Genomic DNA, 23,179 nt, shown 5'->3' with positions numbered 1-23,179 from the left:
ATTGACCTCCTTGAATTAATTTACTTGGATGGTACCCCGAGCCCCCAAGTTATGCAATTCTTTTTTTTTTTTAAAGATTTATTTATTTATTATATATAAGTACACTGTAGCTGTCTTCAGACACACCAGAAGAGGGCATCGGATCTCTTTACAGATGGTTGTGAGCCACCATGTGGTTGCTGGGAACTGAACTCATGACCTCTGGAAGAGCAGTCGGGTGCTCTTAACCGCTGAGCCATCTCTCCAGCCCAAGTTATGCAATTCTAACTGAGCAAAGAGTAACGGCAAAAATAAAAGACACCAGGTCATAAGCACATTTTTTTTTTTTTGGTTCTTTTTTTTCGGAGCTGGGGACTGAACCCAGGGCCTTGCGCTTCCTAGGCAAGCGCTCTACCACTGAGCTAAATCCCCAACCCCCATAAGCACATTTTTAATGGAGCTTCCGAACGTTGAAATCTTACAGAATGTGTTCAATTAGAAAGATCCAACAATAAGATATCTGGGAAAAGCCATAAGTGTTTGGGAAATTAAACAATATGTTTGCAAAAACCCAAATAAGTGGCACATATGCCCAAACAAAGTCTGCATGCGAATGTTCACTGTCATCTTTTCCTAATTCCGACGCCTGGGAGCAGCCAAGACCTCCTTCAGTGAGACCCGGAAGAAGCCCCAGGTTCTGAGGTCATAAACTCTCACTTGGTGGCGGAAGAGGACCTGTGGGTACCATGTTGATATCAGCTGGTGACCTAGGACCCTGACTCGGAGTGCGGGGGCCCACGGGTTTGGGTTTGCTTTTGAACACTTGCATACGCTCCTGTGGAAGCCAGAGGATGTCTCTCTGGAGGAGGGGCTCTTCCTTCATCTTGTGAGTTCCGGGGATCGAACACAGGCTATCGGGCTGGGTGGCAAGCGCCTTTACCTGCTGAACCATTCCACAGACCTTGCTTTGTTTTTATTTCTGACAAGGACTCATGTAGCTCAGGCTGGCCTTCAACTTTCTGTGTGTGAGGATGTCGTTCTGCCGCTGATCCTCCTGCCTCCTCCTCTCAAACGCTGGGACTATATTTTGACATCTTATAGGGTAATGGGGCTCGAAGTCCGGGCTTTGTTTGTGCCAGGCAAAGCAAACACATTTTACCACCAGAGCCCACCCTACTCTGGATTAAGAATCTGTCTCGGATTAAGACAAGTCTGGGACAGGGAATTGGCTCGGCAGTGACGAACCCTTGCTGCTGGCTCAGACCCCGCTCTCAGCACTGCCGTGGAATTTCACCGCCATCTTCTCTGACGCTGGCTCTCAAGCTTCCTAACTCCGAGATCCTTTAGTTCATTTTCTCACGTTGTGGTGACCTCCAACCATTATTTTATTGCTGCCCTCTAACGTCAATTTTGCTACTGGTTTGAATTGTAAGGTACATGTCTGGTACACAGGATGTCTAATGTAACCCCCAAGGGGGTCAGGGCCCCACAGGTTGAGAACCTTTGCCCCCTGGGTAACATTCAAGGAAAACGCTCATATGCGTGATGAATGTAATTTTTTAAATCTGTGAAGAAGCCATGACAAGACACTGAGAGGGCTGGACGTGTACTGTGGTTGATTAGCATCTTTATGGTCCACTCATATGGCCCCGGGTCAGGGAGGTCTCCGATACCAGGGGCTCTAGGTGTGTTGGTAGGGAGGTCCCAGCAGGAGGATCAGAAACTCAGTCCTGACCAGGAGACATGAGGCCCAGAGGAAGGCTGCGTGTGAGGGCCTATCTGAGGGAGCTATAGCGCATGCTGTTCCCATCACGTGACATTCTGGAAAGATTAAAACTATGGAAACAGTGAAGGGATCATTGCTCCTCAGGGGCTGAGCAGACAGATGAATAGGCACAGCTTGGGAGTTTTTAAGACAACACTAGTCCACGTGACACTGTAACGGTGCACACATACCAGCGACATGCTTGCTCAAGTCTACGGAACTTACAATGTGGAGGGAAATGGTACTGTTGCCGGTGGATCCAATAGGGGAAGCTGTGTGGCAGAGAGTTCTTGGTACTTTCCCACCATTTTTTTTTTTTTTCTGTAGCTTGATGTTGTTCTTCCTCTTTCTGTATGTATGTGCTTGCTTGTTTTTCTCTTGGTACTGAGGATTTCACACCAGGGCCTTGTGTGTGCAAAACATGTTCTACTGCAGAGCTATACACGGCCAAGCTTGACCCGTGTTGGTGCCTGAGTTGGGTACCCAGGACCCACGTGTGTGGAAGGGGAGAACTGACTTTGGAAAGTTACAAGTAGGCTGAGTAAGGACACTGTCTGGACCTTACCACAGAAAATGGAAGCAAAAGAGAAGACATTGGGGTGGGTCTGTCAGGCAGGTCTCTGGGGAAGGCCGGCTACCCCTGCCTCTTGGTGCAGTGTCAGGGAGAAGACACAAGTGAGACACCAGCTCTGAGGACAGGTAGGGCTCAGGCCACACCTGGGTCTTCGACCCTCACAGAAGCGTGCCCAAGCTGGGCCTGGCGGTGCTTGCTCCCGGGAGTCTGTGCCTGAGGCGGAATAAGCGTCCTGGGAGGCTCTCCAAGTCTTCTTTGAACAAGCTCAGTGGATAGAACCATCCTATAATTACCATGGGGATAATTAGAGGCACTTTCATGGTCTCTTTCAACAAATATTACACAAGCTATGGCCTTCTCATCTTGGAGGGGGTGTGGGGTTGGAGGAGAGCAAAGCACCCCTCCTGGGGGAGGGGGCAGAGAGAGCCAACACCTGAACTCTTGCCAAACACACCTGACTCCTGGCCGAGGCTCAGCGTGATAGGGATACGCCTGGGGCTGCACAAGCTTGGAGCCGAGTGTCTCTGGCACGGACACTGAAAGTCACTTCTTGAGTACCACAGGCTGGGCCGTTTCCAGCCAACGCTAGGGCTCTGGTTTATTCCAGTCTGGCCTTCCCAGAGGACTGCTCGGAGATCTTCACGGTGACCCGGAAATGCCTCCTGCATCCCGACAGTCTTGGCCTCGGATGCTCGAGTCACCAGGCTCTGGGCTCTCTCTCCATCTCGAGGGACTATGCACACAGGGGTCATGGGGTCTGGACAACCTTCCCAGCCCCACCAAGGGCGATTTGGTTCTGGTCATAGACTTTGGGTGTTTTCCTGAGAAACGCTTTGGGAGCCTCTGGTTAGCGCAGTCTTCTGTTCGAGTGAGGCTTGGCTTTGTTGTCTCAAGTCACTTATGCTCCATTCACCTCAGACTAACTTCTCACTTGGCTAAATCTTCTGTGACTCATGGGGAATCAAAGCCTAAGAGAATTGCCCAGAGGCACCTGCTTGTCATTTCTGTTTCATTATCGACGTGTCTGGTCTGTTTTGTTCCCAACTCCCTTGAGAAAGTTTTGAGCCCTCCCACAGCCACACCTGCTTTTGGCTCTGGGTCTTTCCCATGGGATCTGAAACTCCTAGTCACTCCGCTTGGAGACTCGGAGTGACTGTGCCACGCTTAAGGTCACAGCTGACTTTTTGTAGAAGTACCTAGAATTTTTTTCCGTGAATGTTAAAAATTTGGGCTATCCTGTTTGGTCTCCCCAGCACAAATGCCTAGGCATTGTGGCTGGGCAGGTGATTGAAGGCTGGTACCTTTCTAGGTAGAAAAAGATGGTTTTATTGAGACCTTGGGTTATAAACCCTCTCCTACACCTTTTCTTGGGCTCTCTGATGATGTTCAGGAGGGGACACCTAGAACTCAGCTGGTCCCAGCACCTGGTGTGAGGGGAAAGTGGGGGTGGAAAGTAGACAGGAGCAGTGTATTTGGCCTTTTTGTGAAAGGCTTCACCTTGGAGAACAGTCAAGCAGCAGCTGTGTAGGGTAGTGGCCCACCGATCTATTTGGAGACAGATTGGGGTGTGGCATTCTCTGTAAGCCTGGGTAGGGAAACTAAAGTAGAAACAGAGTCTGGCCAAATGCTGGGCGAGCCATAGAGTACTTCAAAGTGTAGGTACTCCAGACTTGCTCTGTAAAGGGAGGAAGAAATAGGATTTCTGGGGACAGCATGGTCCCCAGACCTCGTCTTTTCCTTCGGAAAAAGCACAGAAACTGAGGAGGAAGCCCTTGAGAGCCTGGCCTCCACCCATCGTTTTAGTGTCTCTGTTCAACGACCTACAGTAGTTCCTCCATCCCGTGCCTGGTTCCAAGCTCAGCCCAGACATTCCTGTTACTGTCTTGCTCTGTGACGCTCCCTTGCCGGAATGGTTTTTCTGTTGCTAAGCCTCTTGTGGTTTGAGGATGTCCCACTCCTGAGAAAATGTTCTCTGATACGTCTTGGTGGGGGAGGGGGTTCAGTTCATTGTACCGTCCTGTCTTTCCCTGAGGCCTATGCTCCTGAGGCTGGCCTAGGTTCCTGAGGCTGGCCTAGGTTCCTGAGGTTGGCCTAGGTTCCTGAGGCTGGCCTAGGTTCCTGAGGCTGACCTAGGTTCCTGAGGCTGGCCTAGGTTCCTGAGGTTGGTCTAGGTTCCTGAGGCTGGCCTAGGTTCCTGAGGTTGGCCTAGGTTCCTGAGGTTGGCCTAGGTTCCTGAGGTTAGGACTAGCTCAGGCTAGTCTTACATTTTGTGTCAAATCCCATAAGTCAAATTCCCTGTATAGCTGAGATTGACCCTGATCTATTGCTGGCTTACCCCCAACCCCCACCTACAGTTCTGGGATCGCAGTGTCGTGGAGTCTAGTTTTATTGCTTTAAAAATCCTCCATGTGTCCCTTCAGCCTGATAACCAGTGACCTTTTCGCTGTTTCCATAGTTATTTTTCCAGAATGTCATGTGGTCAAAAACATACACTATGTAGCTTTCTTAGATATACGTCTTCATCTCTAGCTATATGCTTTTTTCCCTGTCTTTCTTATTAATTCGATATAGGGCCATTCTATGTATTCTTGGCTGGCCTGGAGCTCACTATGTAGACCAGGTTGGCGTTGAACTCATAGAGGTATGCCTGCCTTTGCTGGGATTAAAGGCCTCCCCCCACCCCAAGACATGGTGTACACATAGCACTCTACCAACTGAGTTACGCCCATTCACCCTATCTATCTAAACTAGCCTGCACCCTTCCTTTATTCTCTACTAATTGCTCTCCATGACTTTATTAATAGCTTCATGACTCTGAAATAATCTTCGTGCTTTAGCCGTCTTGAACAACCCATACCTCTTCCCTGAGAATGTCTACGTAAGGACAAGGGCCCAGGTGAAGGCGCTGACGCCTAGCTGGCACTCAACAAGGATCCGCTGGGATCTGTTCTAGGAAGACGAGCAAGTAGCATTTGACTTGGCGCCGCGAGGGATGTTTGCCGAAACGAACCAGGGAACCGCGGAGCACGCGATCCCGAATGCAGCGTTCGGTCCGCCATGTGACAGCTGACTGGCAGTTGAGGACCCAGGCCGGCCGACTGTTGATGGAAGGTTGACAGCTGAGTGGCAGTCAACCGCCGCGCACCGGGACCCGGACGAAGGGGCCTATCACACAGCGACCGCTAACCGTAGCCTCCAGCCCGGGCTGAGCTAGAGCTCCGCGCATGGGCCGCGCGCGAGGGGCGGGTCTCCAGGGTCACGTGAGCGTGTTTTGGGCACGTGACGCGCGGCCGGGGCTCGCCCCCGCCCGCTCCCTCCTCCCTCGGCGGGTGTGCTCCGAGCGGCCTCGCCTCACCGCCTAGCGCCCCCCTCAGCCGTTGCCGCCGCCGCCGCTGCCGCCGCTGCCGCCGCCGGCCATGTCCCCAGGCCGCCGCCGCCGCCGCCCGAGCGCGGCGCTCCCGCGGCCCGGCGCGCACTGAGCGCGGGCCCGAGCCACCGTTCGCCCGCCCCGGGCCCTTGTTCTCCGCGCCGCCGCCGCCGCCGCCGCCGCCATGTTGGGTTTGGAGCCGCAGCGGAGCCGCCGCCGCCGCCGCGGCTGACGAGGCCGAGCGCGGAGCCGGGCCCGCGCCGGGGCCCAGGGAGCCGGGCCCGTCGGAGTCCGTCGGAGCCCGAGTGCCCGTCCGCCGTGCGAGCGAGCCGCCGGGCCCCCGGCCGCGCCCTCTGCCGCCGGCCGAGCGAGCCGCGGAGCCCCGAGAGGCAGCACCATGGCGGAGCAGACCTATTCGTGGTAAGTGCGGGCTTTGGGGGGGCCGGGCCGCAGGTGCTCGCAGGGCCGGGGTGCGGGCGGCGGGCGTCCTCGGAGCCCGGGGGAGGGGCGGTCATCGGAGCGGCACGGCGGAACCGACTGGCGCGGGTGCAGGCGAGCAGGGGGGGATTTGGAGAGGGTGGGCAGAGGCGGCCCCGGGCTGAGGTGTACCCCACTCTGGCGAGAACAGGTGGTAAGAGGCACAACTTGCAAGTAGTGAGGGAGGAGCGGCCGCCTCCACGGTGGGCAGAGGCCCTGCGCCGAGGGAGCCCTGCACGGCCGAGGGGGGAGTCGGTTCGGATGACCACATTCTGGAAAGGAAGTCGTCGGTAGCAGTGGGGCATGGGCAGTCTTTGTAAGGGTTGGTACTCTGCTCTAGGGATTCGAAGAGTGCTGGCCCTGGTTCGTGTTCTGGGGGGGTCGATTACGGGTGTGTGTGTGTGTGTGTGTGTGTGTGTGTGTGTGTGTACGCGCGCGCGTGCAGGTTGAGTCCTTGTCTGTGGGACTTTTCAGAATGTTGAGGGACTGAGGCATACCATTGTAGTTTAAAGGGGGTGACGAATGCGTCCAAGTTTGGGGGAAAGAGAGGTGAGAAGGGCGGAGGTGTGGCGCGTTTGCAGTGGAGGGAGTTTGGTTTTACTCGGGACCAGTGGGGATGGTGTAATTGGGAGCAGTGGGTTGAGGCTTGAGAAAACAGGAGACGGGGTGGTTGGTGGGTTGGTTGGTTGAAGGGATGGGGCGGGGAACCTGGTTGCTGCCGCCTGGTTGGAGATGGTTTAAAACACTTGTGGTTTGGTACAGAACCGTAGACTTTCCCGTACGGTAGGGGTGAAGGTCCACTTCATTTTGTAATTGGAAAAGTGAGTTAGTTCTTCATTTCTTAACCCTAAACCTTAAAGTACAAGGATCGCCTTTTTCGCAGCCAGTACAGATTATGCGGATACCTTTACCAAGCTCGGGGCAGACAGACTGTCTAGTGTCAGGAGCACAATGGAGCTGTAACTACCATAGGGAGACAGTAAAAGAAACGGGTTATATATGAAAACAATGGTTATGCGAAGTCAGGAGCCAACTGTGTCCTGACAGAGGGTTAGTGATTGAACATAATTTAATAATGCAAACTTCAGCGATGTATACACAGTCTAAAAAAGAAGATAACTGGGAAGTCGAGAGGAAATGACTATAAGAACAGTTGGGTTTTGGTGGCTACAGTTGTGGTTTAAAAGGACAGACGAATTTGATAGTTCTGAGCAGCAGTGAGGGGCATCTCAGTGGCAGGTGTGGAACACAGGGAATCAGTTTCTTTCCTGCAGATGGGCTAGGAAGGGAAGGTAATGTTGGTGCTGCCATGGGTGCTGGCAACAACTAGAGCTTGTCCTGCTCCTTGAGGACTCCCAGTGAATCCTCATGGCTGCCTTGCTGGTTTTTGCCTTGTTTTGTTTTGTTCGAACTGGAATGTAAAAAGAATATGGATTGGTTGAAAAATAACAGTGATCAGGAAATGGGGAAAGTGCTGCACACAGTAGCATACACTTGCAATCCCAGTTTAGGGCGATTCCCTGTGTATGACGTGGAAGTTCTGTGGTGCTCATGGGTCCTACTTGTTAGGAGAGACCTCTTGTGAAGACTGATCATTTACATGACACTCTTGAAACACTCCCTTGGGTCTCGACTTTATTTGATTTAAAGTCAAGGAAGCGCCATCAGGATCTGATCCTCAGCCCCTCCTTTTCAGCTCCATTTCAGGAGCGGAGTCCACAGTGTCCTGAGAGAGGATGGTGCACAGGGGAGAGGACTGGGAAGCTCAGCCCCTACCCTGTTTCCTGATTCTTCCCAAGTCAGCCAGGGGACAAGAACTAAACACATAGTATTGACACATCAGTTTGTCATCAGCTTTCACTTGTCTCTAAAGTGGGGAAAACTTCCTTATTTCCAGAGGAGGACACAGGCTCAAGAGGCCAAGTAAAGTCCTGAGTATGTGGCCCATGATGCTTTGTGAGCTCTCTCACTGCTTCACCCATTCTCACAGAAACATCAGCGGGGAAGCTGAAGATTGGATATTTTGCTCATTCTTCACTTGGATTATTTAGATATATACAAAAAAATGAAACTTTAGGGGTTGGGGATTTAGCTCAGTGGTAGAGCGCTTGCCTAGGAAGCGCAAGGCCCTGGGTTCGGTCCCCAGCCCGGAGTGGGGGGGGGGGGGATGATACTTTAAAAACAGAATCATGTTTGATTATTTGCATTCTGCATTTAGGAAGAATGTACTATGACCCTGTAGATTTGTCTGAGAACAGATCCCAGAAGGAATGTGTATTTAAAAATAGGCTTATGTTATAGCCTCTGACATGTCAGTTATGTATGAAACAAGCCTGCTAGGATTGGTACATACTGTGATGAGCTTACCAGTCTGTTATTTTATTCTGTTGACTTGTACATATCTAACTTTTTTGTAATAACGTTAAAAAAAAGACCCCCCCACATGTATAAGATCATGTGGTTCTGACTTCTTGTACATGTTTATTTCCCAGAAAATTCTTGTCATTCAGGGGTCTAGCCCAAGCTCCATCTCTCTGAGAAGTGCTTTCTGCCCATTCCTGAAGGTGATCTCTTTATGACACTTGTGATCCTGGCTGCATCACCCCTTCCATTTCTTGTGTAAATACTGAGCCTGCTCACTGTACTTTGAGAGAGAGACACTGTGTGACACTACCTTGTGTCCTCTTCTCGTGGAACACAGTGTCTGGCACACAGCTTCTGCCCAGGAAACCCAGTAGTGACTGTGATGGAGGGGCTACTGCAGGATTCCTGTCCACTAGGTTTCCTGACATCCCATAGTATTCACAGCATGGGCTGTCACACTGCTTATTCTTCTGAGATGGGACCTCACTGTGTCGTCAGCGCTGACCTGGAACGCAGGATTTCAGGTTGACCTTGGGCTGACTATTGTTTACCTGCTTATCTTCTGGATGCTTGGCGACAAGCCAGCAACACTGCCCCTCTTGGAGTTTGTAAGGACACTGGGATCTTTTTCCATTTGTTTTGTTCAGCCTTTGGTTTTTTGTTTGTTGTTTTCTCTTTCTTTTCTTTTTGTTTCTTTTCTTTCTTTTTTCTTTTCTTTGACTCAGGCTCTTTTTTTTTTTTTTTTAAGATTTATTTATTTTGGGTTGGGAATTTAACTCAGTGGTAGAGCGCTTGCCTAGCAAGCGCAAGGTCCTGGGTTTGGTCCCCAGCTCCGAAAAAAAAAAAGAAAAAAGAAAAAAAAAGATTTATTTATTTTATTTATATGTTATTACACTGTAGTTCTCTTCAGAAGAGAGCATCCCATTACAGATGGTTGTGAGCTACCATGTGGTTGCTGGGAATTGAACTCAGGACCTCTGGAAAAGCAGACAATGCTCTTAACCGCTGAGCCATCTCTCCAGCCCTCTCCAACCCTCTCCAGCCCGACTCAGGTTCCTCTTAAGTTTAAGGCTGACCTGAGGCTGGCTTTGAACTCCTGACCTTTCTACCCCTTCCTCTTCGGGACTGGGATTATGGGCACATGCTGCCACATGGGTTCACCTGGTGCTGGGGGATCAGCCCCCAGGGTTTTACTCACTCACATTATGCAAGTAGTCCCCAACTGAGTACATCCCAGCCTCCCTAGGATCCCCATCACGAATTGACTGCAAGGTTCTGTGTCTGTCCTTTACTCACTGAGGAAGTAAAAGAATGCATGCAAACACACACTGAAGGTTGAAGGGAAACACTTGCCCAGTGTGTACTTCTGAGTAGTTGTCTCATGTGAGCACTGTGAGAAGCCTGAACTTGGCACTTGAAATCAATGCAACCTTTGTGTAGGGCTGCACTTGAACCTGCTCATGGTTGTGCGTGGCTTACTGTTTCTGTAGGGAGAAAGCCATCTTCCTGCAATGTTTAAGTGAGTCTCATTACCCAAGAACTGGCATAGTAATTATTTTGTATTTTTCTTGTGCTCATGTTATGAGGTTTGGAAAGTTAAAAACTGGGGCTCAAAAGACTGTGAGGTAGGGCGGGTGAGAGCTCAGAGGTGAGACTGACTTAGCTTCGCAAGCCTGTGTATGGAAGAAGAAAATAACTCCACAGAGCTGTCCTGTGCCATACTCAGATACACATGTTACACGTGTTCATGTTCCACATACAAACAAAATAAAAAAAAAACACTGTAAGTAACTCACCCACAGATATAAACCATAAAAGGACTCGGTCAAGACTATGTGACTGTGATGTTAGCAATCTCAGTAACTCAGACAGAGGCAAGTGATATCTAAGTTGAGGCCACCGTGGTGTACACGTAGGCCAGGGCCAGGCCAGCCAGGCCACATAGAGACCCTGACTGGAGAAAAGAGAGAAAGAAAAGCAAACTAGCTCTGAACATAGAGAGCTTAGGAGCTCAGGGAGAAGGCACAAGGAGTTTGTGTTTCTGTGAGAGATGAAAGGTTGCCAGGCTGTTGCGTTTCTATCTGAGAGCTGACAGGCAGACAGAATACCTTGCCCAAGGCTATGTTGAGTTCCCATCCTGCAGTAGGTAGGTAGTAGACCCACTCTTACTGAGCAGATGAGTGCAAATCGCTTTTGCCTGTCCTGCTGTCTAATCAGACCGGATCTAGAGCTCCGTTCCACTAAGGTGGTCATGGACACTGTGTGCAGAGAGTGAAGAATACCGGTCTCAGAGCTGGTGGACGTCAGCCCCGACTTAGGTCATCGTTACGTTCATTGTATTTCTTCTGATCAGTGTGATTTTAGCATTACCACTTTTTCAGAATGCAGTTTAAAACATAGTTAGTTGTGTGTAAGACTTTACAAGACTTATTCAAACATGTTTTGCCTATAGGATAAAGTGCTCTGATACAATCTGGGTAATAGGAGATTTAAGCTAAAATCAGCCAATGTTAGCTCCATAAATTTGTTTCTAAATCATTACTTGGTTTTATTATGAAGTTTTTGAAGGGAAAAGAAATTGGAGTCTTTTTATGTGATCATTCCCGTTGTAGATGACAGATGCCACCGCAATATGAGATGTCACACAGCTCTATTGTCACATGAGTGTCTTCAGTAAGTCACTAAGTTTGATTGTTCTTACCTGTTTCATCAAACCATCTTGTGCAAAATGAAAGAATATATGCTTTGTGGACCAGGCTGATCTGTAACTCACAAGTTTACCTACCTCTGCCTCCAGAGTGTGGGTTAGAAGCCTGCATCACTAGGCCGGGGTGGAAGAGTATTTTCAGAGTAACTGCCCAAGTCACCGTAGATGGGCATCGGCCTCTAGCACTTCCATAGCTTCCTCCCCGTGCAGTAGTGTGCTGGGTGCGGTCTGACCTTAGAGAGCACTGTAGCTGTTTCTAGAGGTTCCTTTTGTTTGCTGGTTGGTTGGTTATGTTGTTTCTGGACAGGGTTTCTCTTTGTGGCCTTAGCTATCCTTGTTCTATGAACCATGCTAGCCTTGAACTCAGATTTGTCTGCCTCTCCCCAGTGCTAGGGTTTTTCAAGGTGTGTGCCTGCCCCACTACCTGGCTATGTTTTTAGAGTTTAATGGTTCTTTCGTGAAAGTTAAAATGTTAGTTTTATGTGATTCTATAAACTGAGACTCTAACGCTGAGTTTCTATATTATATTACACTTTCTAATCTTAAGGAGTTGGAGGAAGACTTAGACTTTTAACCTGTTAGGTGTGTCCCATGGGATTCCAAGTAGCCAGGGTCGGGGTTGGGGATTTAGCTCAGTGGTAGAGTGCTTGCCTAGCAAACGCAAGGCCCTGGGTTCGGTCCCCAGCTCCGAAAAAAAGAAAAAGAAAAAAAAAAGTAGCCAGGGTCAGTTTTATAGGAAGATCTAGATGTTGCTCCTGTGACCTTTGGGAAGAACTGTCACCTTTCATGTTTTAACAGTTCCTCCCTGTCACTAGGCTGTATCTTAAGTAAGAAAGTCTCACTAATGGAGCCCTACAAAAAGGTCTTTGCTTTAGCCTGCTGGAGACCGATAGGAAAGTTTTGATTTTTTTTGTTTGCTTTGCTTTTAGGATTTATTCTAATTTGCAGAAAAGTCAGAGAAAAACTATTTTTGGAATTGATATTAATGGTTGGCTTTCTCCCCAAATCTAAACTGCCATAGTGGTGTTCACTTACACTGAGCATACGTGACCACACAGGCTCCTGTCTCTCTCTCTCTTTTTTTTTTTTTAAGATTTATTTTATTTATTATATATATAAGTACACTGTAGCTGTCTTCAGATACACCAGAAGGGGGCATCAGATCTCTTTACAGATGGTTGTGAGCCACCATGTGGTTGCTGGGAATTGAACTCATGACCTCTGGAAGAGCAGTTGGGTGCTCTTAACCGCTGAGCCATCTCTCCAGCCCGGCTCCTGTCTCTTAATACATTGAAATTTGCACTGGGAATTTCCTGGTTGGAGAAAGATGTTTTTTCACCTCTGACTGTGACCTCGATGTATCTCAGGCCTAGTGTTTAGTCAAGCACTGTACCACTGAGCAACCCTCACACCACCACCACCACCACCACCACCACCAGCACCACCAGCAGCAGTACTGTTCACATTGCTTCTGCAGGTCCTCTGCAGGCTTCAGAGACTCTGTGAGATGCTTTGTAAAAATGCTTCCGGAATTGCTCAGTGCTTTCTAAAGGGCAGTTGCCTATTTTCTACTTATTAGATTCTGGTAGGTTCCAGACAGAGTTCTTTAGTATAGGAATACTTTTTCTTGTTGGCAGTCTAACCAACACGGAAACTTTTTGATGTCTGCTTTATCAGAACGCCAGTGATACTGCATTAAAAAGTAGAATAGCTTGCAATTTGCTGTACACTTAAGGTCTGGGTAGTTAGTTCACGACCAGGTTCATAGTTCACTACTGCAGCTCACTCACACAGGAAAGAAAATGATCACACTTCTCCATGCAGTAATTAGTGGGTCCTCTGAGGGGCAAGTGGACTTCCCTGGGTTTCTCTGTAATGCACAAGAAAGTTTTCCACTCTTCTAAGGCCAGGGGAAGGCTTTTCCAGTGTCTTAGCAGTTTCCTTACCCACAGGAGTCTGACGGGCACACCCACTTCCCTCCATCCTGCAGTGGGCCCACTTCACTCTTGACCTAAATAGGACATGCAGGCAGGGAGCAGAAATCGTGTCCATTGTTTCTTCATTCAGCCTGGCAGCCTGGACGCTCCCAAAGTTGTGTCTGACCTTGTTATGTCTTAATTTGTCTTCAACATTGCCTAATTTTACCTTCAAAGTTTGATTAAATCTTGCTTTTGTTTAAAAATATTTTGCTGGCATCCACAGCTCTCTGTTGATCTAAATATCTACACATTTACATTCATTTCTCAGAAATGCTTATAAAAATCTTAGAAGTCTTAGAAGTAAGAATTTATTGTAAAGAATGAACTCTCTATCTTTGCCTTGGTTAGTGGGAACATACAGATAGAAAGGCTGTTCGTGGGGCTGGGGATTTAGCTCAGTGGTAGAGCGCTTACTTAGGAAGCGCAAGGCCCTGGGTTCGGTCCCCAGCTCCGAAAAAAAGAACCAAAAAAAAAAAAAAAAAAAAAAAAGAAAGGCTGTTCGTTACCACAAGCCCCGCTAGCCACTTAGCTGGACTCGGGGACACAGGTCATTAACTGAGTGAGGGCAAAGAGTAGAAGACCAGACGGATGCTCAGAGCACTCGAGAGGTTCCCGGTGGGCAAGGACACTGGAGGGCGAGGAGGCGGACTGTGGCTCCAGGAAAGCGAGTGGGAGGAGCAGCAGGAGCTTCAGGGGAGGGACTAACTGCCTCGGTGGAAAAAAAAAAAACAACCAAAAACCAAAACCAAGCGATTGACTTTGCCAGCGAAGTCATTAGTGTAGTAGAGCTCGGATCCCGCAGGGGTGCAGCCCTAAGGGCTGGGCAGTGAAGGTGGAGAGGCCTCTTGAGACCACTGAGGAAAGAGGGGGTGAGGCTGCTTGACAACCAGTGGGGTCACAAAGGGTTTGGTTTCACTTTAGAAGGACTGTGTGTTTGAAGGCAGAAGGAGGAATTGATCTTGGAAAGAGAAAAGACTTTGTTTTTGTTTTTCTGTAGTGTAAACTTAGACTTTATGTTTCTGTAAATTATTGTAGCCATTATCCAAGAGTTGTGCTGAAAAGTTAATGGGGACGGTTTTAGTTAGGTTGCTGCTGGATTGGTTGTATTGTATTTAGGTAGTAATCTGTTTTCAATTGATAGAGTATAAAACTCAACCTTTTCACATCTGACTTTTGGACAAACATGACTTTACAATCCCATTTTCTTTGAAGTCTTTGTTGTCTAGTTACAGTGTCTTAGGTGGCCCTGTCCCATCTCTAGATATGTAGGTAGGGATGTAGACTTGTCCTTTTGGGGTCCATCTGAAATGTTGTCATCTTTAAAAGGTTCTAAAACCTCACTTTATTTTACTTACTGGCAGGTGTGCGTGGCCAGTGTGGCAGGGCTATCTATGATAGGCTTTGCATGGGAGTCAGAGAACACCTCTGGGGAGCTGGTTCTTGCAGTTCACTTCGGCATTTACATGGATCAGAAGTCAGGCAGTATTTTACCTGATGAGCCACCATGCTGACCCAAATGTTGTTCTCTTGCTCCAAGGCCTTGTGGTGAAACCTATGCTGTTTGTTGTGACATTGAATGTGTTTAATGTGGTGGTTTCCCATCTCTTGACAGTAAAACTCTACAACAGAGAGTAGGGTCAGAGTTGTTTATTTTGTGGACCTGCACATAGTAGATGCTCAGAGCTTTATTCTAATTTTTTTTTTTTTTATTTCTTTTTTTCGGAGCTGGGGACCGAACCCAGGGCCTTGCGCTTCCTAGGCAAGCGCTCTACCACTGAGCCAAATCCCCAACCCCCTAATTTTTAATTTTTATTTATTGTTTTGTTTTTCTTTTCTTTCTTTTTTTTTTTTTTTCCGGAGCTGGGGACCGAACCCAGGGCCTTGTGCTTGCTAGGCAAGCGCTCTACCACTGAGCTAAATCCCCAACCCCTTGTTTTGTTTTTCTAAGACAGGGTTTCTCTGTATAGCCTAGCTCTCCTGGAATTCACTCTACTGAGCAGGCTGGCCTTGAACTCAGCAATCTGCCTGCTTTTGCTTCCTGAATAAAGGGATTAAAGATGTGTCACCACCACATGGCTGGTGCTTGGGTTTTTTAAAAGTGTTTTAGAGATCTAGTTTCCTAGACATTGAATTTTAGAGTAGAATATGTCCCTCATAATCTGATGGCAGAGCACATAGAAAAGAAGAATGAATAGTTACAGGATGTTGCTTTTTGAAGCAAATGCAGAAGAAAAGTTACTCCTGCTGGCCTGACCTTCACAGGCGCCTTCTTCCTGCTTCTTCCTGCTGTCCTGGCAGCACAAAGACCAGCGCTTTACTTGGCTTCTCCAGCTGGACCTGCACTGTCCATCCACCCCCACCCTCACCTCCACCCCGTTTGGGTTCCTCTTGAGCATCTGATCCTTACATCTCCAAACCCTGTATGCTATGAGCTGGGCACACACTGACGGAGGTGCATCCACTGCCCATACACTTCTAAAATTCTTCATTTTTTGTTTTATGGGGATGAGTGTTTTGCCTATGTGCATGTAAATGTGCTACATGAGTTTCTGGTGCGTGTAGAGACCAGAAGAGGTTGCTGGATCTCCTGGATGCAAAAGCGGCAGTTAAACTATTATTTAGCTCTGGCTGCTCTGGAACGCTATGTGAACCACATAGCAATCCAAGACATCCAGAGGTACATAGTGGGACCCTGTCACAAAAATAAAGTTGTTTTCTGTACTTATATATTTTGTGGTGTGGTGTGTGTGTGTGTGTACACAGAAACATGCCACAGTCCATGTGTGGAGGTTAAAGGATAACTGTAGAGTGGGCTTTCTCTCTAGCGTGGGTTCCAAGGATTGAATCCGGGTCACTACCTGCTGAGCCACCTCAAAGAGTGTGAGGTTTTCTCCTTTAACGCACTCTTCTTCATGTTTAATCATCACTGATCAGAAGGCAGCTTAAAGCAGTACCTTGTCCTGTGTACTTAAACCTTACTGTGCTTCACAGAGCCTCAGGCTTAGGTCAGAATTAAGGCCTGCTGGCTTCTCTGTCTCTTCACAGTTGCTCTACGTAAAGGTTTGCCCTCTCTCTGCCCGTTTCCTGCACTTGCCTCTTGCAAAAACTGCTTTGTTTTTGTTGTTGGTGGTGTCCCAGTAAAGTTCTTTTGGTTTTGAGATGGGATTTCAGCCCAACTTATAACTTGGCTATCTTTAGCCCAGGCTAGCCTTGGACTCTGGTTAGTCTTACTACTATTAGTCTCTTCCTCTCTCCCACCCCCCATGGCATCCTCCTGTCTCAGCCTTCTGTGTGCTGAGGTCACAGACCTGCACTACAACACCTTGTTCTTGTATTCTCTTTCCGAGGACACAAAATTAAAATCTAAATGGTGAGACAGAGTGAGTTTATAGGCTTCGCTTCTCTGACTCTGACTAGGCATGCAGCTGTTGGAGGTGGGAAAGAAGGGCGCAGGATGTCCCTCCTCCTCCTTCCTGAGTCTGCTGTTGGGTGATTACAACCCACCTGCCCACGGGATGGATGCCGACGAGCAGGTAGAGCATCCGATGGAAGACTTTACTGCATGGGCGTGCAGAAGTGTGAGCACAGGCTGTCCTGATCATGACAGTGGCCAAGGCTGTTTATTTTAGCTGTACCACAGTAACCAACGGCTAGGAGATGAAAGGTCGGCTCTGTAGGATTTGTTACTTAAATATTGAACAGAACAGAGAATAGTCGTAGGATATGGTAACTAAGCAAGTGAATGACTAGTAGCCAATTTTTATTTTACAGGTCACTTATCAGTCCTGTTGAGACCCAGTCTCTGGTTTGGGTGCTTCGTTTGTTAGGGAAGTTGAGGGGAATTGCTTTTGGAGACAGTGTCTTACTGAAGTCCAAGCTGGCCTTAAGTGTGTCATGTAGTCGAGGTGACTTGGGCTCATGACTCTTGTACTCCCCGAGTCTTGGGATCACGGGTGAGCACTGTGTGATTTGGCTTTGCTGTTGGTGTTTCGTAGGGCTAACTATTGGTGGGTGGGTGGGTTGGTTTGGAGACAGGATCTTACACTGTAACTCACAATGGCTGACTTAGAATTCATGGAGATCTTCTGTCTCATCCTCGCCTTCATGCTGGGCTCTTAGTTTTTATAGAATATTCCTTGGTATTTTGCCTATTTATTTTCCAAGTTCTGTAAAGTATTTTAATGTTTTAATTCGAAGTTTGTTATATTTTTATTCATTTCAAATAGTCTTCATATTGAAATATAGTCTTCCTCTACAACTATTAAAGGTTTTCTATAGGTTCCTAAACAGTTGTATTAATTATATAATTACCTGGTGCTCTATACTTTGTTTCTTTTTTTTTTGAAGATTTATTTATTTTTTTATGTATGTGAATACAATGTAGCTGTCTTCAGACACACCAGAAGAGGGCATCGGATCTCATTACAGATGGTTGTGAGCCACCATGTGGGTGCTGGGAATTGAACTCAGGACCTCAGGAGGTGCAGTCAGTGTTCTAACTGCTGAGCCATCTCTCCAGCTGCTATATTTCTGTCTTAATGGAGATATTTGCTCATTCTTTTTTGTGGCGGCTTATGAATGACTCAATTCTTGTAGCCCAGGCTGGTCTTGAACTCAAGACCTTCTTTTGTTTACCCATTGCTGAGGTTATAGGCTTGTGCCAACATGCCCAGCCATTCATTTATTGCTTATCCGTGCCTTTATATTTAAATATTGGCTGAAGCTTGCTTGTCTGATGTGGCAGTCTTTATGCCCCCTCCCCCAGTTTTGTCTTAACCAGTACCAAGCGTTTTCTGTCACTGAGCACAGCCTTTGTTATCTTTTAACTTGAGGAGTTGGTCAGCTTATGTTTCATAGAATTAGATAATATGCTTGGATTTGATTTTCTTCTTGAAAATTTTCTGTTATTTTCCCTTTTTTTTCCTATTTTCCCTTTTTCCTTTTGCTGGGATCCTTTGAAAGAGTAACACTTGGCTTTAACTTCTGAGTGTATCTAGCCTGGAGTTAGTTTTATGACTTCATATTTGTAACATATATTTTCTCTACCCCCACCCCATCTCTCTGTGTGTTTTCAAGACAGGTCTTCTCTGTGTAATCCTGATTGTCTTGACACTCTGTCTGCAGACCAGGCTGGTCTTGAACTCAGAGATCTGCCTGCCTCTGCCACCCGTGAGTGATGGGATTAATGGTGTGAGCCACCACACACCCACTTGCAGTTTTTGTCTATCTTGGTGATTATCAGTACAGGCTGTACAGTGTTCTGTCTATGGTGCTGGAGTTACACTATCTCCACCTGTAATTTAGACTGTAACTGACCTAACGATTGGTGTATTTCACTTTATTTAAAATAAATGTTGTTTTCAAGAAGTGATTCAAGAATCATCAATAAGCCAAAGATTGTCAGTAACTCAGTCAGTCCTAAGATGGTTTGGTCTGTGTGTTGAGCATTAATTGGTATACAGCAGAGAAGTCTGCTCTCTCTCCAGGTGCCTGGTCCCTGCTGAGAGAGCTCAAAGCTAAGCACTGACACTACCTGAAGGCAGTTTTGGATGGTTTTTTATACTTAAGATGTTGTCATTTTGCAGGCCTAGACTCCTCCTGCCAGAGCTCCTGCATTTAACCTTGAACATCTACTTCTTAGCATAGTATGCTCTTTTTTTTTTTTTTTTTTTCAGAGCTGGGGACCAAACCCAGGGCCTTGCACTCTACCACTGAGCTAAATCCCCAACCCCTGCTCTTTTCTTTAAATAAAGATTTTTAATTTTTAAAGTACATGTGTATGTGTCTATATAGGAATGTGGAGGCCAGAATAGAGGGTCTGTATCCCTGGAGCTGGAGTTACACAGGGTTATGAGCTGCCCAACATGGGTAAACATGAGCATGCCCAACATAGAAGCAGAAGTCAGGTCCTCTAATGAGCATCATGTGCTCTTAATCACCGAGCCATCTCTCTGGTACCCACTCCTCCCCTTACTTTTTCTTTTGGTCAGCTCAACTTTCCTGCACCTTTCCTGCCTGGACACTGGGGATTTTTGTTTACTGGGTGCTGACTTGCTGTCAGATGGTGTTCTGCTGTGGGTAACTTTTGGATTAGTGTGCTGCTTTGTGAAGGCTTGTGTGGCATTCACAGAAATTACTGTGTATGAACTGGCTACTGATTTAACTCCCACTATGAAGTGACCCTTGTAGACATTCTTATAGAGATTTGGTGCGGGGTGCTATGGTGGTTTCTTTATTCTGACCACAAACTGTTTCCAGCCCCTTTGTAAATTCCCATATCAGGTACTTTCGTTAACTTGAGACTTCAGGGGCTCCTGCAGACGGCGGGCTTTCTTCCTCTTCAGTCTCCTCTCCCACAGATCCCGACGCTATCTTTTCCCACACTCATTTGTCTTAGTTCACGGAGACTTTTGGATCCCGTGGCCTCTTCTTTCCTTTAAGTCTTTCTGCTTTATTTTATTTTATTTTATTTTATTTTGTATTTATATATATTTTTTTAAATCAATATGTAAAAATACAGTTTTGTTTATATAACAAAACAGTTTTATGGTCTAGTCTAAAACCTGACACATTTTTTTCTTTTTTCTTTTTTTTTTAGTATGGAATAGAATTTATTCAGGGTATGGGGGGTGGTGTGAGGAAAGGGTAGAGGCCGGCCACCTTAAACATGTGGAGGGGGAAGTGGGGATGGGGAGAGAAGGGACAGAGAGGGTAAGAAAGTAAGAGAGCTCATTTACTTTGCTTATTTTAAAAACCATTTTATTTATTTTTTAAAGGCTTGCTTGTTTATTTTATGCATGAGTACACCATAGCTGTCTTCAGACACACCAGAAGAGGGCATAGATCCCATTACAGATGGTTGTGAGCCACCATGTGGTTGCTGGGATTTGAACTCAGAACCTCTGGAAGAGCAGTCAGTGCTCTTAACCACTGAGCCATCCCTCCAGCCCCCACATTTTTTCTTAAAATTAATATTTTTATTACCTTTTTGAAGACTTAAAAAATTTTAAACTTAATTAACTTTGCTTATATTCTGAAACAGTATGATAGTTTCAGTGTTTTGTTTTTTCATTGCCTTGTGACAGATTTTCAATGTAGGCAACATACTGGTGGTGAGTGACTTCCTGGTTCAGTAAACATAATTTCCAGATATTCTTTTATTTGAATAAAACTGCATATTTGAAACGTTTCGTGATGTGTTTGGTTGTGCTGGATCACACATTTACAGAACATGGGCATTTACATCTTTGTTTCTGTAGTCACAGCCTCTTCTGTGCTCATCTACAGAGCAGTACTGTGTAATACCAGACACGCTTTTTCAGTAAATGTGCAGCAGGTGCCAGGGCTTGTGCACTCTGACCTAGTGACCTGGATCCACCTGCAGTAATTATCCTTTGGAGGAAAGTACTAAAATCTGGGTGCATAGTTGGTTGTCATCCTAGCAGGGGTTGTTTGAGGCCATGTGGAACCCAGCGTCCTACAGTGGATGACTGCTGTTGTCTCAGTGGTGGAGCCCTCTCCTTTGGTTACCTAAGTTGGAAATTTTTTGCATACAAATTCAAAGCATTTAACATGACCCTTTGTCCCCAAATGTACATGCTTATATGTTGAAGCACACTGTACTTTAATTTAGAATTTGGCCAACAGTTTATTTAGCATTTGGAAAATCATGTCACATACATGAGTGTCACATGTATAAGTGTCACATGCACAAGTATTCCTCTGAGTATTATGGTCACAGGTGAGCTACAGTCAGGACATTATAATTGGTTTTGTTTAAATTTCTGTTTTGAGATGGCTTTTCACTTGTGATGCTGAATTTATGGCAGTCTCCTTTAGCCTTCCGTATAACCTGAAGAAAATTTTATATGAGACTTTAAATAATGTTTTTTCATAAATCAAAAGTTTGTGTTCATTGAACTACTAGAACGAAGCAATGTCACCCTGTTCCCACAGTGGTTCTGTCTGTGGCAGTTTAGCAGCCCTTCTCCCCTGAATCTGAATTTATTAGCTGCTAATAAGACATTTTTTGCATTTATTTACACATGAGTGCATTAAAATCATGACACATGGCTGCAGTGAGTCAGTAATGTGTTCAGGAATAGTGGCCACGCATCCCTGAGCTCTGTCAGCTGCCACACAGCAGCACAGCCACCAGCAGCTGCCCAGGGCCACTCAGCAGGGCTGTGAAGAAAGGTCCTGTAGGCCGTATCTTTCCTGTTTGCTTTATTTGAGGTGAGAACAAATATCAGAGGCAGTTTGATGACCATGAAGTGTGTGTCCTGTAAGGTTTAAGGAGACATTGCTGAATTCAGTTTCTAATTAAATCATTTACCTCAGATGACTGGTTCTATGAGTTGTGATGGTTTATCCATGTTTTCTTCAGAGTGCCTGTGCTTGCTCACTAAGCCCATTAAACATCTCTACACTTACATTAAAAGTACCATGTCAGCCGGGTATGGTATACACCTTTAATTCCAGCCCAAGGAAGGTTAGCAGCAAATGGACTTTTGTGCGTTCAGGCTGACCTGATCGACATAGTGAGACCCAAGACAGTCAGGACTATGTAGAGAACCCTGTCTCAACAAATAAACAAGCAAATAAATAAATACAAGTTTTTTAAAAAATTGTTACTACTGAAGCCCCTCTGCATTTTTCTGTGGCATTAAAATGATGATTTAATTTTTTGTCACTTTGCCAAGTTGCTGGACAGAGCAGGATTTTTATTGTACCTTTCATCATACTCCTGAGGAAGGGATAAACAAAAAACTCTAAACAAGAAACCCACAATTCTAGATTTTTCATGCTAAAGTATCAATAAGTTTGCTTCCTGGATAAGTCATGGCTTTCAAGGACAGAAAAGAGAAAGGTCAGAATTGGCAAACTCTTGTGTTGAAGTGTCGACCAATTCCAGGTTGCCTACGTAGTGCAGCAGTGCAAACACATTTACGGTCTGAACTCCCATGGGGATGGGTGCTGAGGTGGGTAAAGAGAGAAGGGTCAGCCTTAAAGCCTCCCCTTCCCCACTTTGAGACAAGGTCTCATGTCCCAGACTGGCCTCACATTCTGTATGTTGTTGAGTATAACCTGAGACTCCAGCTAGGATTGAGCCACTATGTTCCATTTCCGTGGTGCTGTTTCTAACCGAGACTTGATGTCTGCTAAGCAAGCACTCTACCTGTTAAGCCACATTCCGAGCCAGCCAAAGGACATTCTCTTATTGGAATTCTTCCTTCCTTCCTTCCTTCCTTCCTTCCTTCCTTCCTTCCTTCCTTCCTTCCTTAGTGTTCTTCAAGGAGAGCAGATGACATGAACAGTTATGGCTTATCATGTTCTCCTGTGCAAACAATACTCAAGTGTCCTCAGTGTATGTGCAGTATACCCCAGATTTAAGGAAATGATAAACATTTGATTTAAGTACTCCATTCAGTCCCAGAGCTTAACCATTCCGATACCACTTACCAGAACTTCCCCATGACAAAGCAGCCTGCTACCAAAATTTACATTTAAGGTGATAAGACACAAGTATTTTGTTTTATAAATATGCTGGATGCTGCTTAAAGTTTACCCTTCGTGGGGTTGGGGATTTAGCTCAGTGGTAGAGCGCTTGCCTAGGAAGTGCAAGGCCCTGGGTTCGGTCCCCAGCTCCGGAAAAAAAAAAAAGAACCAAAAAAGAAAAAAAAAAAAGTTTACCCTTCGTTAGACTTTAGGTAGTCCTTCGCAGAGCAGTCTAGTGTCTGACTTTTTCCAGAGGGAACTGAGACACCTGTGTTGACTTGTGTGTTTGCAGGGTAGGGGACAACCAAAGGGAATGTAGAAAGAGAAATTGCAAGGAGAGATGCAGAATTTGGCTACATTTAGTGTGTGCACATGCACACACACTCTTTGATCTAAGGCTGGCCAACTTTGTTTCATTTGACTAGAAGAACTGAGAGTTGGTAAGGAGAGTGAGGAAAGGTGACTGAGA

The 23,179-nt window shown here is 46.5% G+C and overlaps 1 protein-coding gene across 3 annotated transcripts in view; it reads left to right on the top strand.

Annotated features, from left to right (window-relative positions):
* The first annotated feature begins 5,656 nt into the window (after positions 1-5,656).
* Sppl3 (signal peptide peptidase like 3) overlaps positions 5,657-23,179 on the top strand; it is an 84,094-nt gene continuing 66,571 nt past the window's right edge. For 2 of the 3 annotated variants that reach the window (NM_001431833.1, NM_001431835.1), the window contains 1 exon segment: positions 5,657-6,105. In NM_001431833.1, the coding sequence (NP_001418762.1) occupies positions 6,083-6,105 (23 nt within the window). In that variant the 5' untranslated portion in view covers positions 5,657-6,082. 3 annotated transcript variants of the gene reach the window in all.

Source organism: Rattus norvegicus, chromosome 12 (genome assembly GCF_021556685.1).
Source record: "Rattus norvegicus strain SHRSP/BbbUtx chromosome 12, alternate assembly SHRSP_T2T, whole genome shotgun sequence".
In the NCBI taxonomy this organism is placed as follows: Eukaryota; Metazoa; Chordata; class Mammalia; order Rodentia; family Muridae; genus Rattus; species Rattus norvegicus.
Note: the sequence above shows the minus strand (reverse complement) of the source record. Positions and strands in the feature narration are given on the sequence as shown.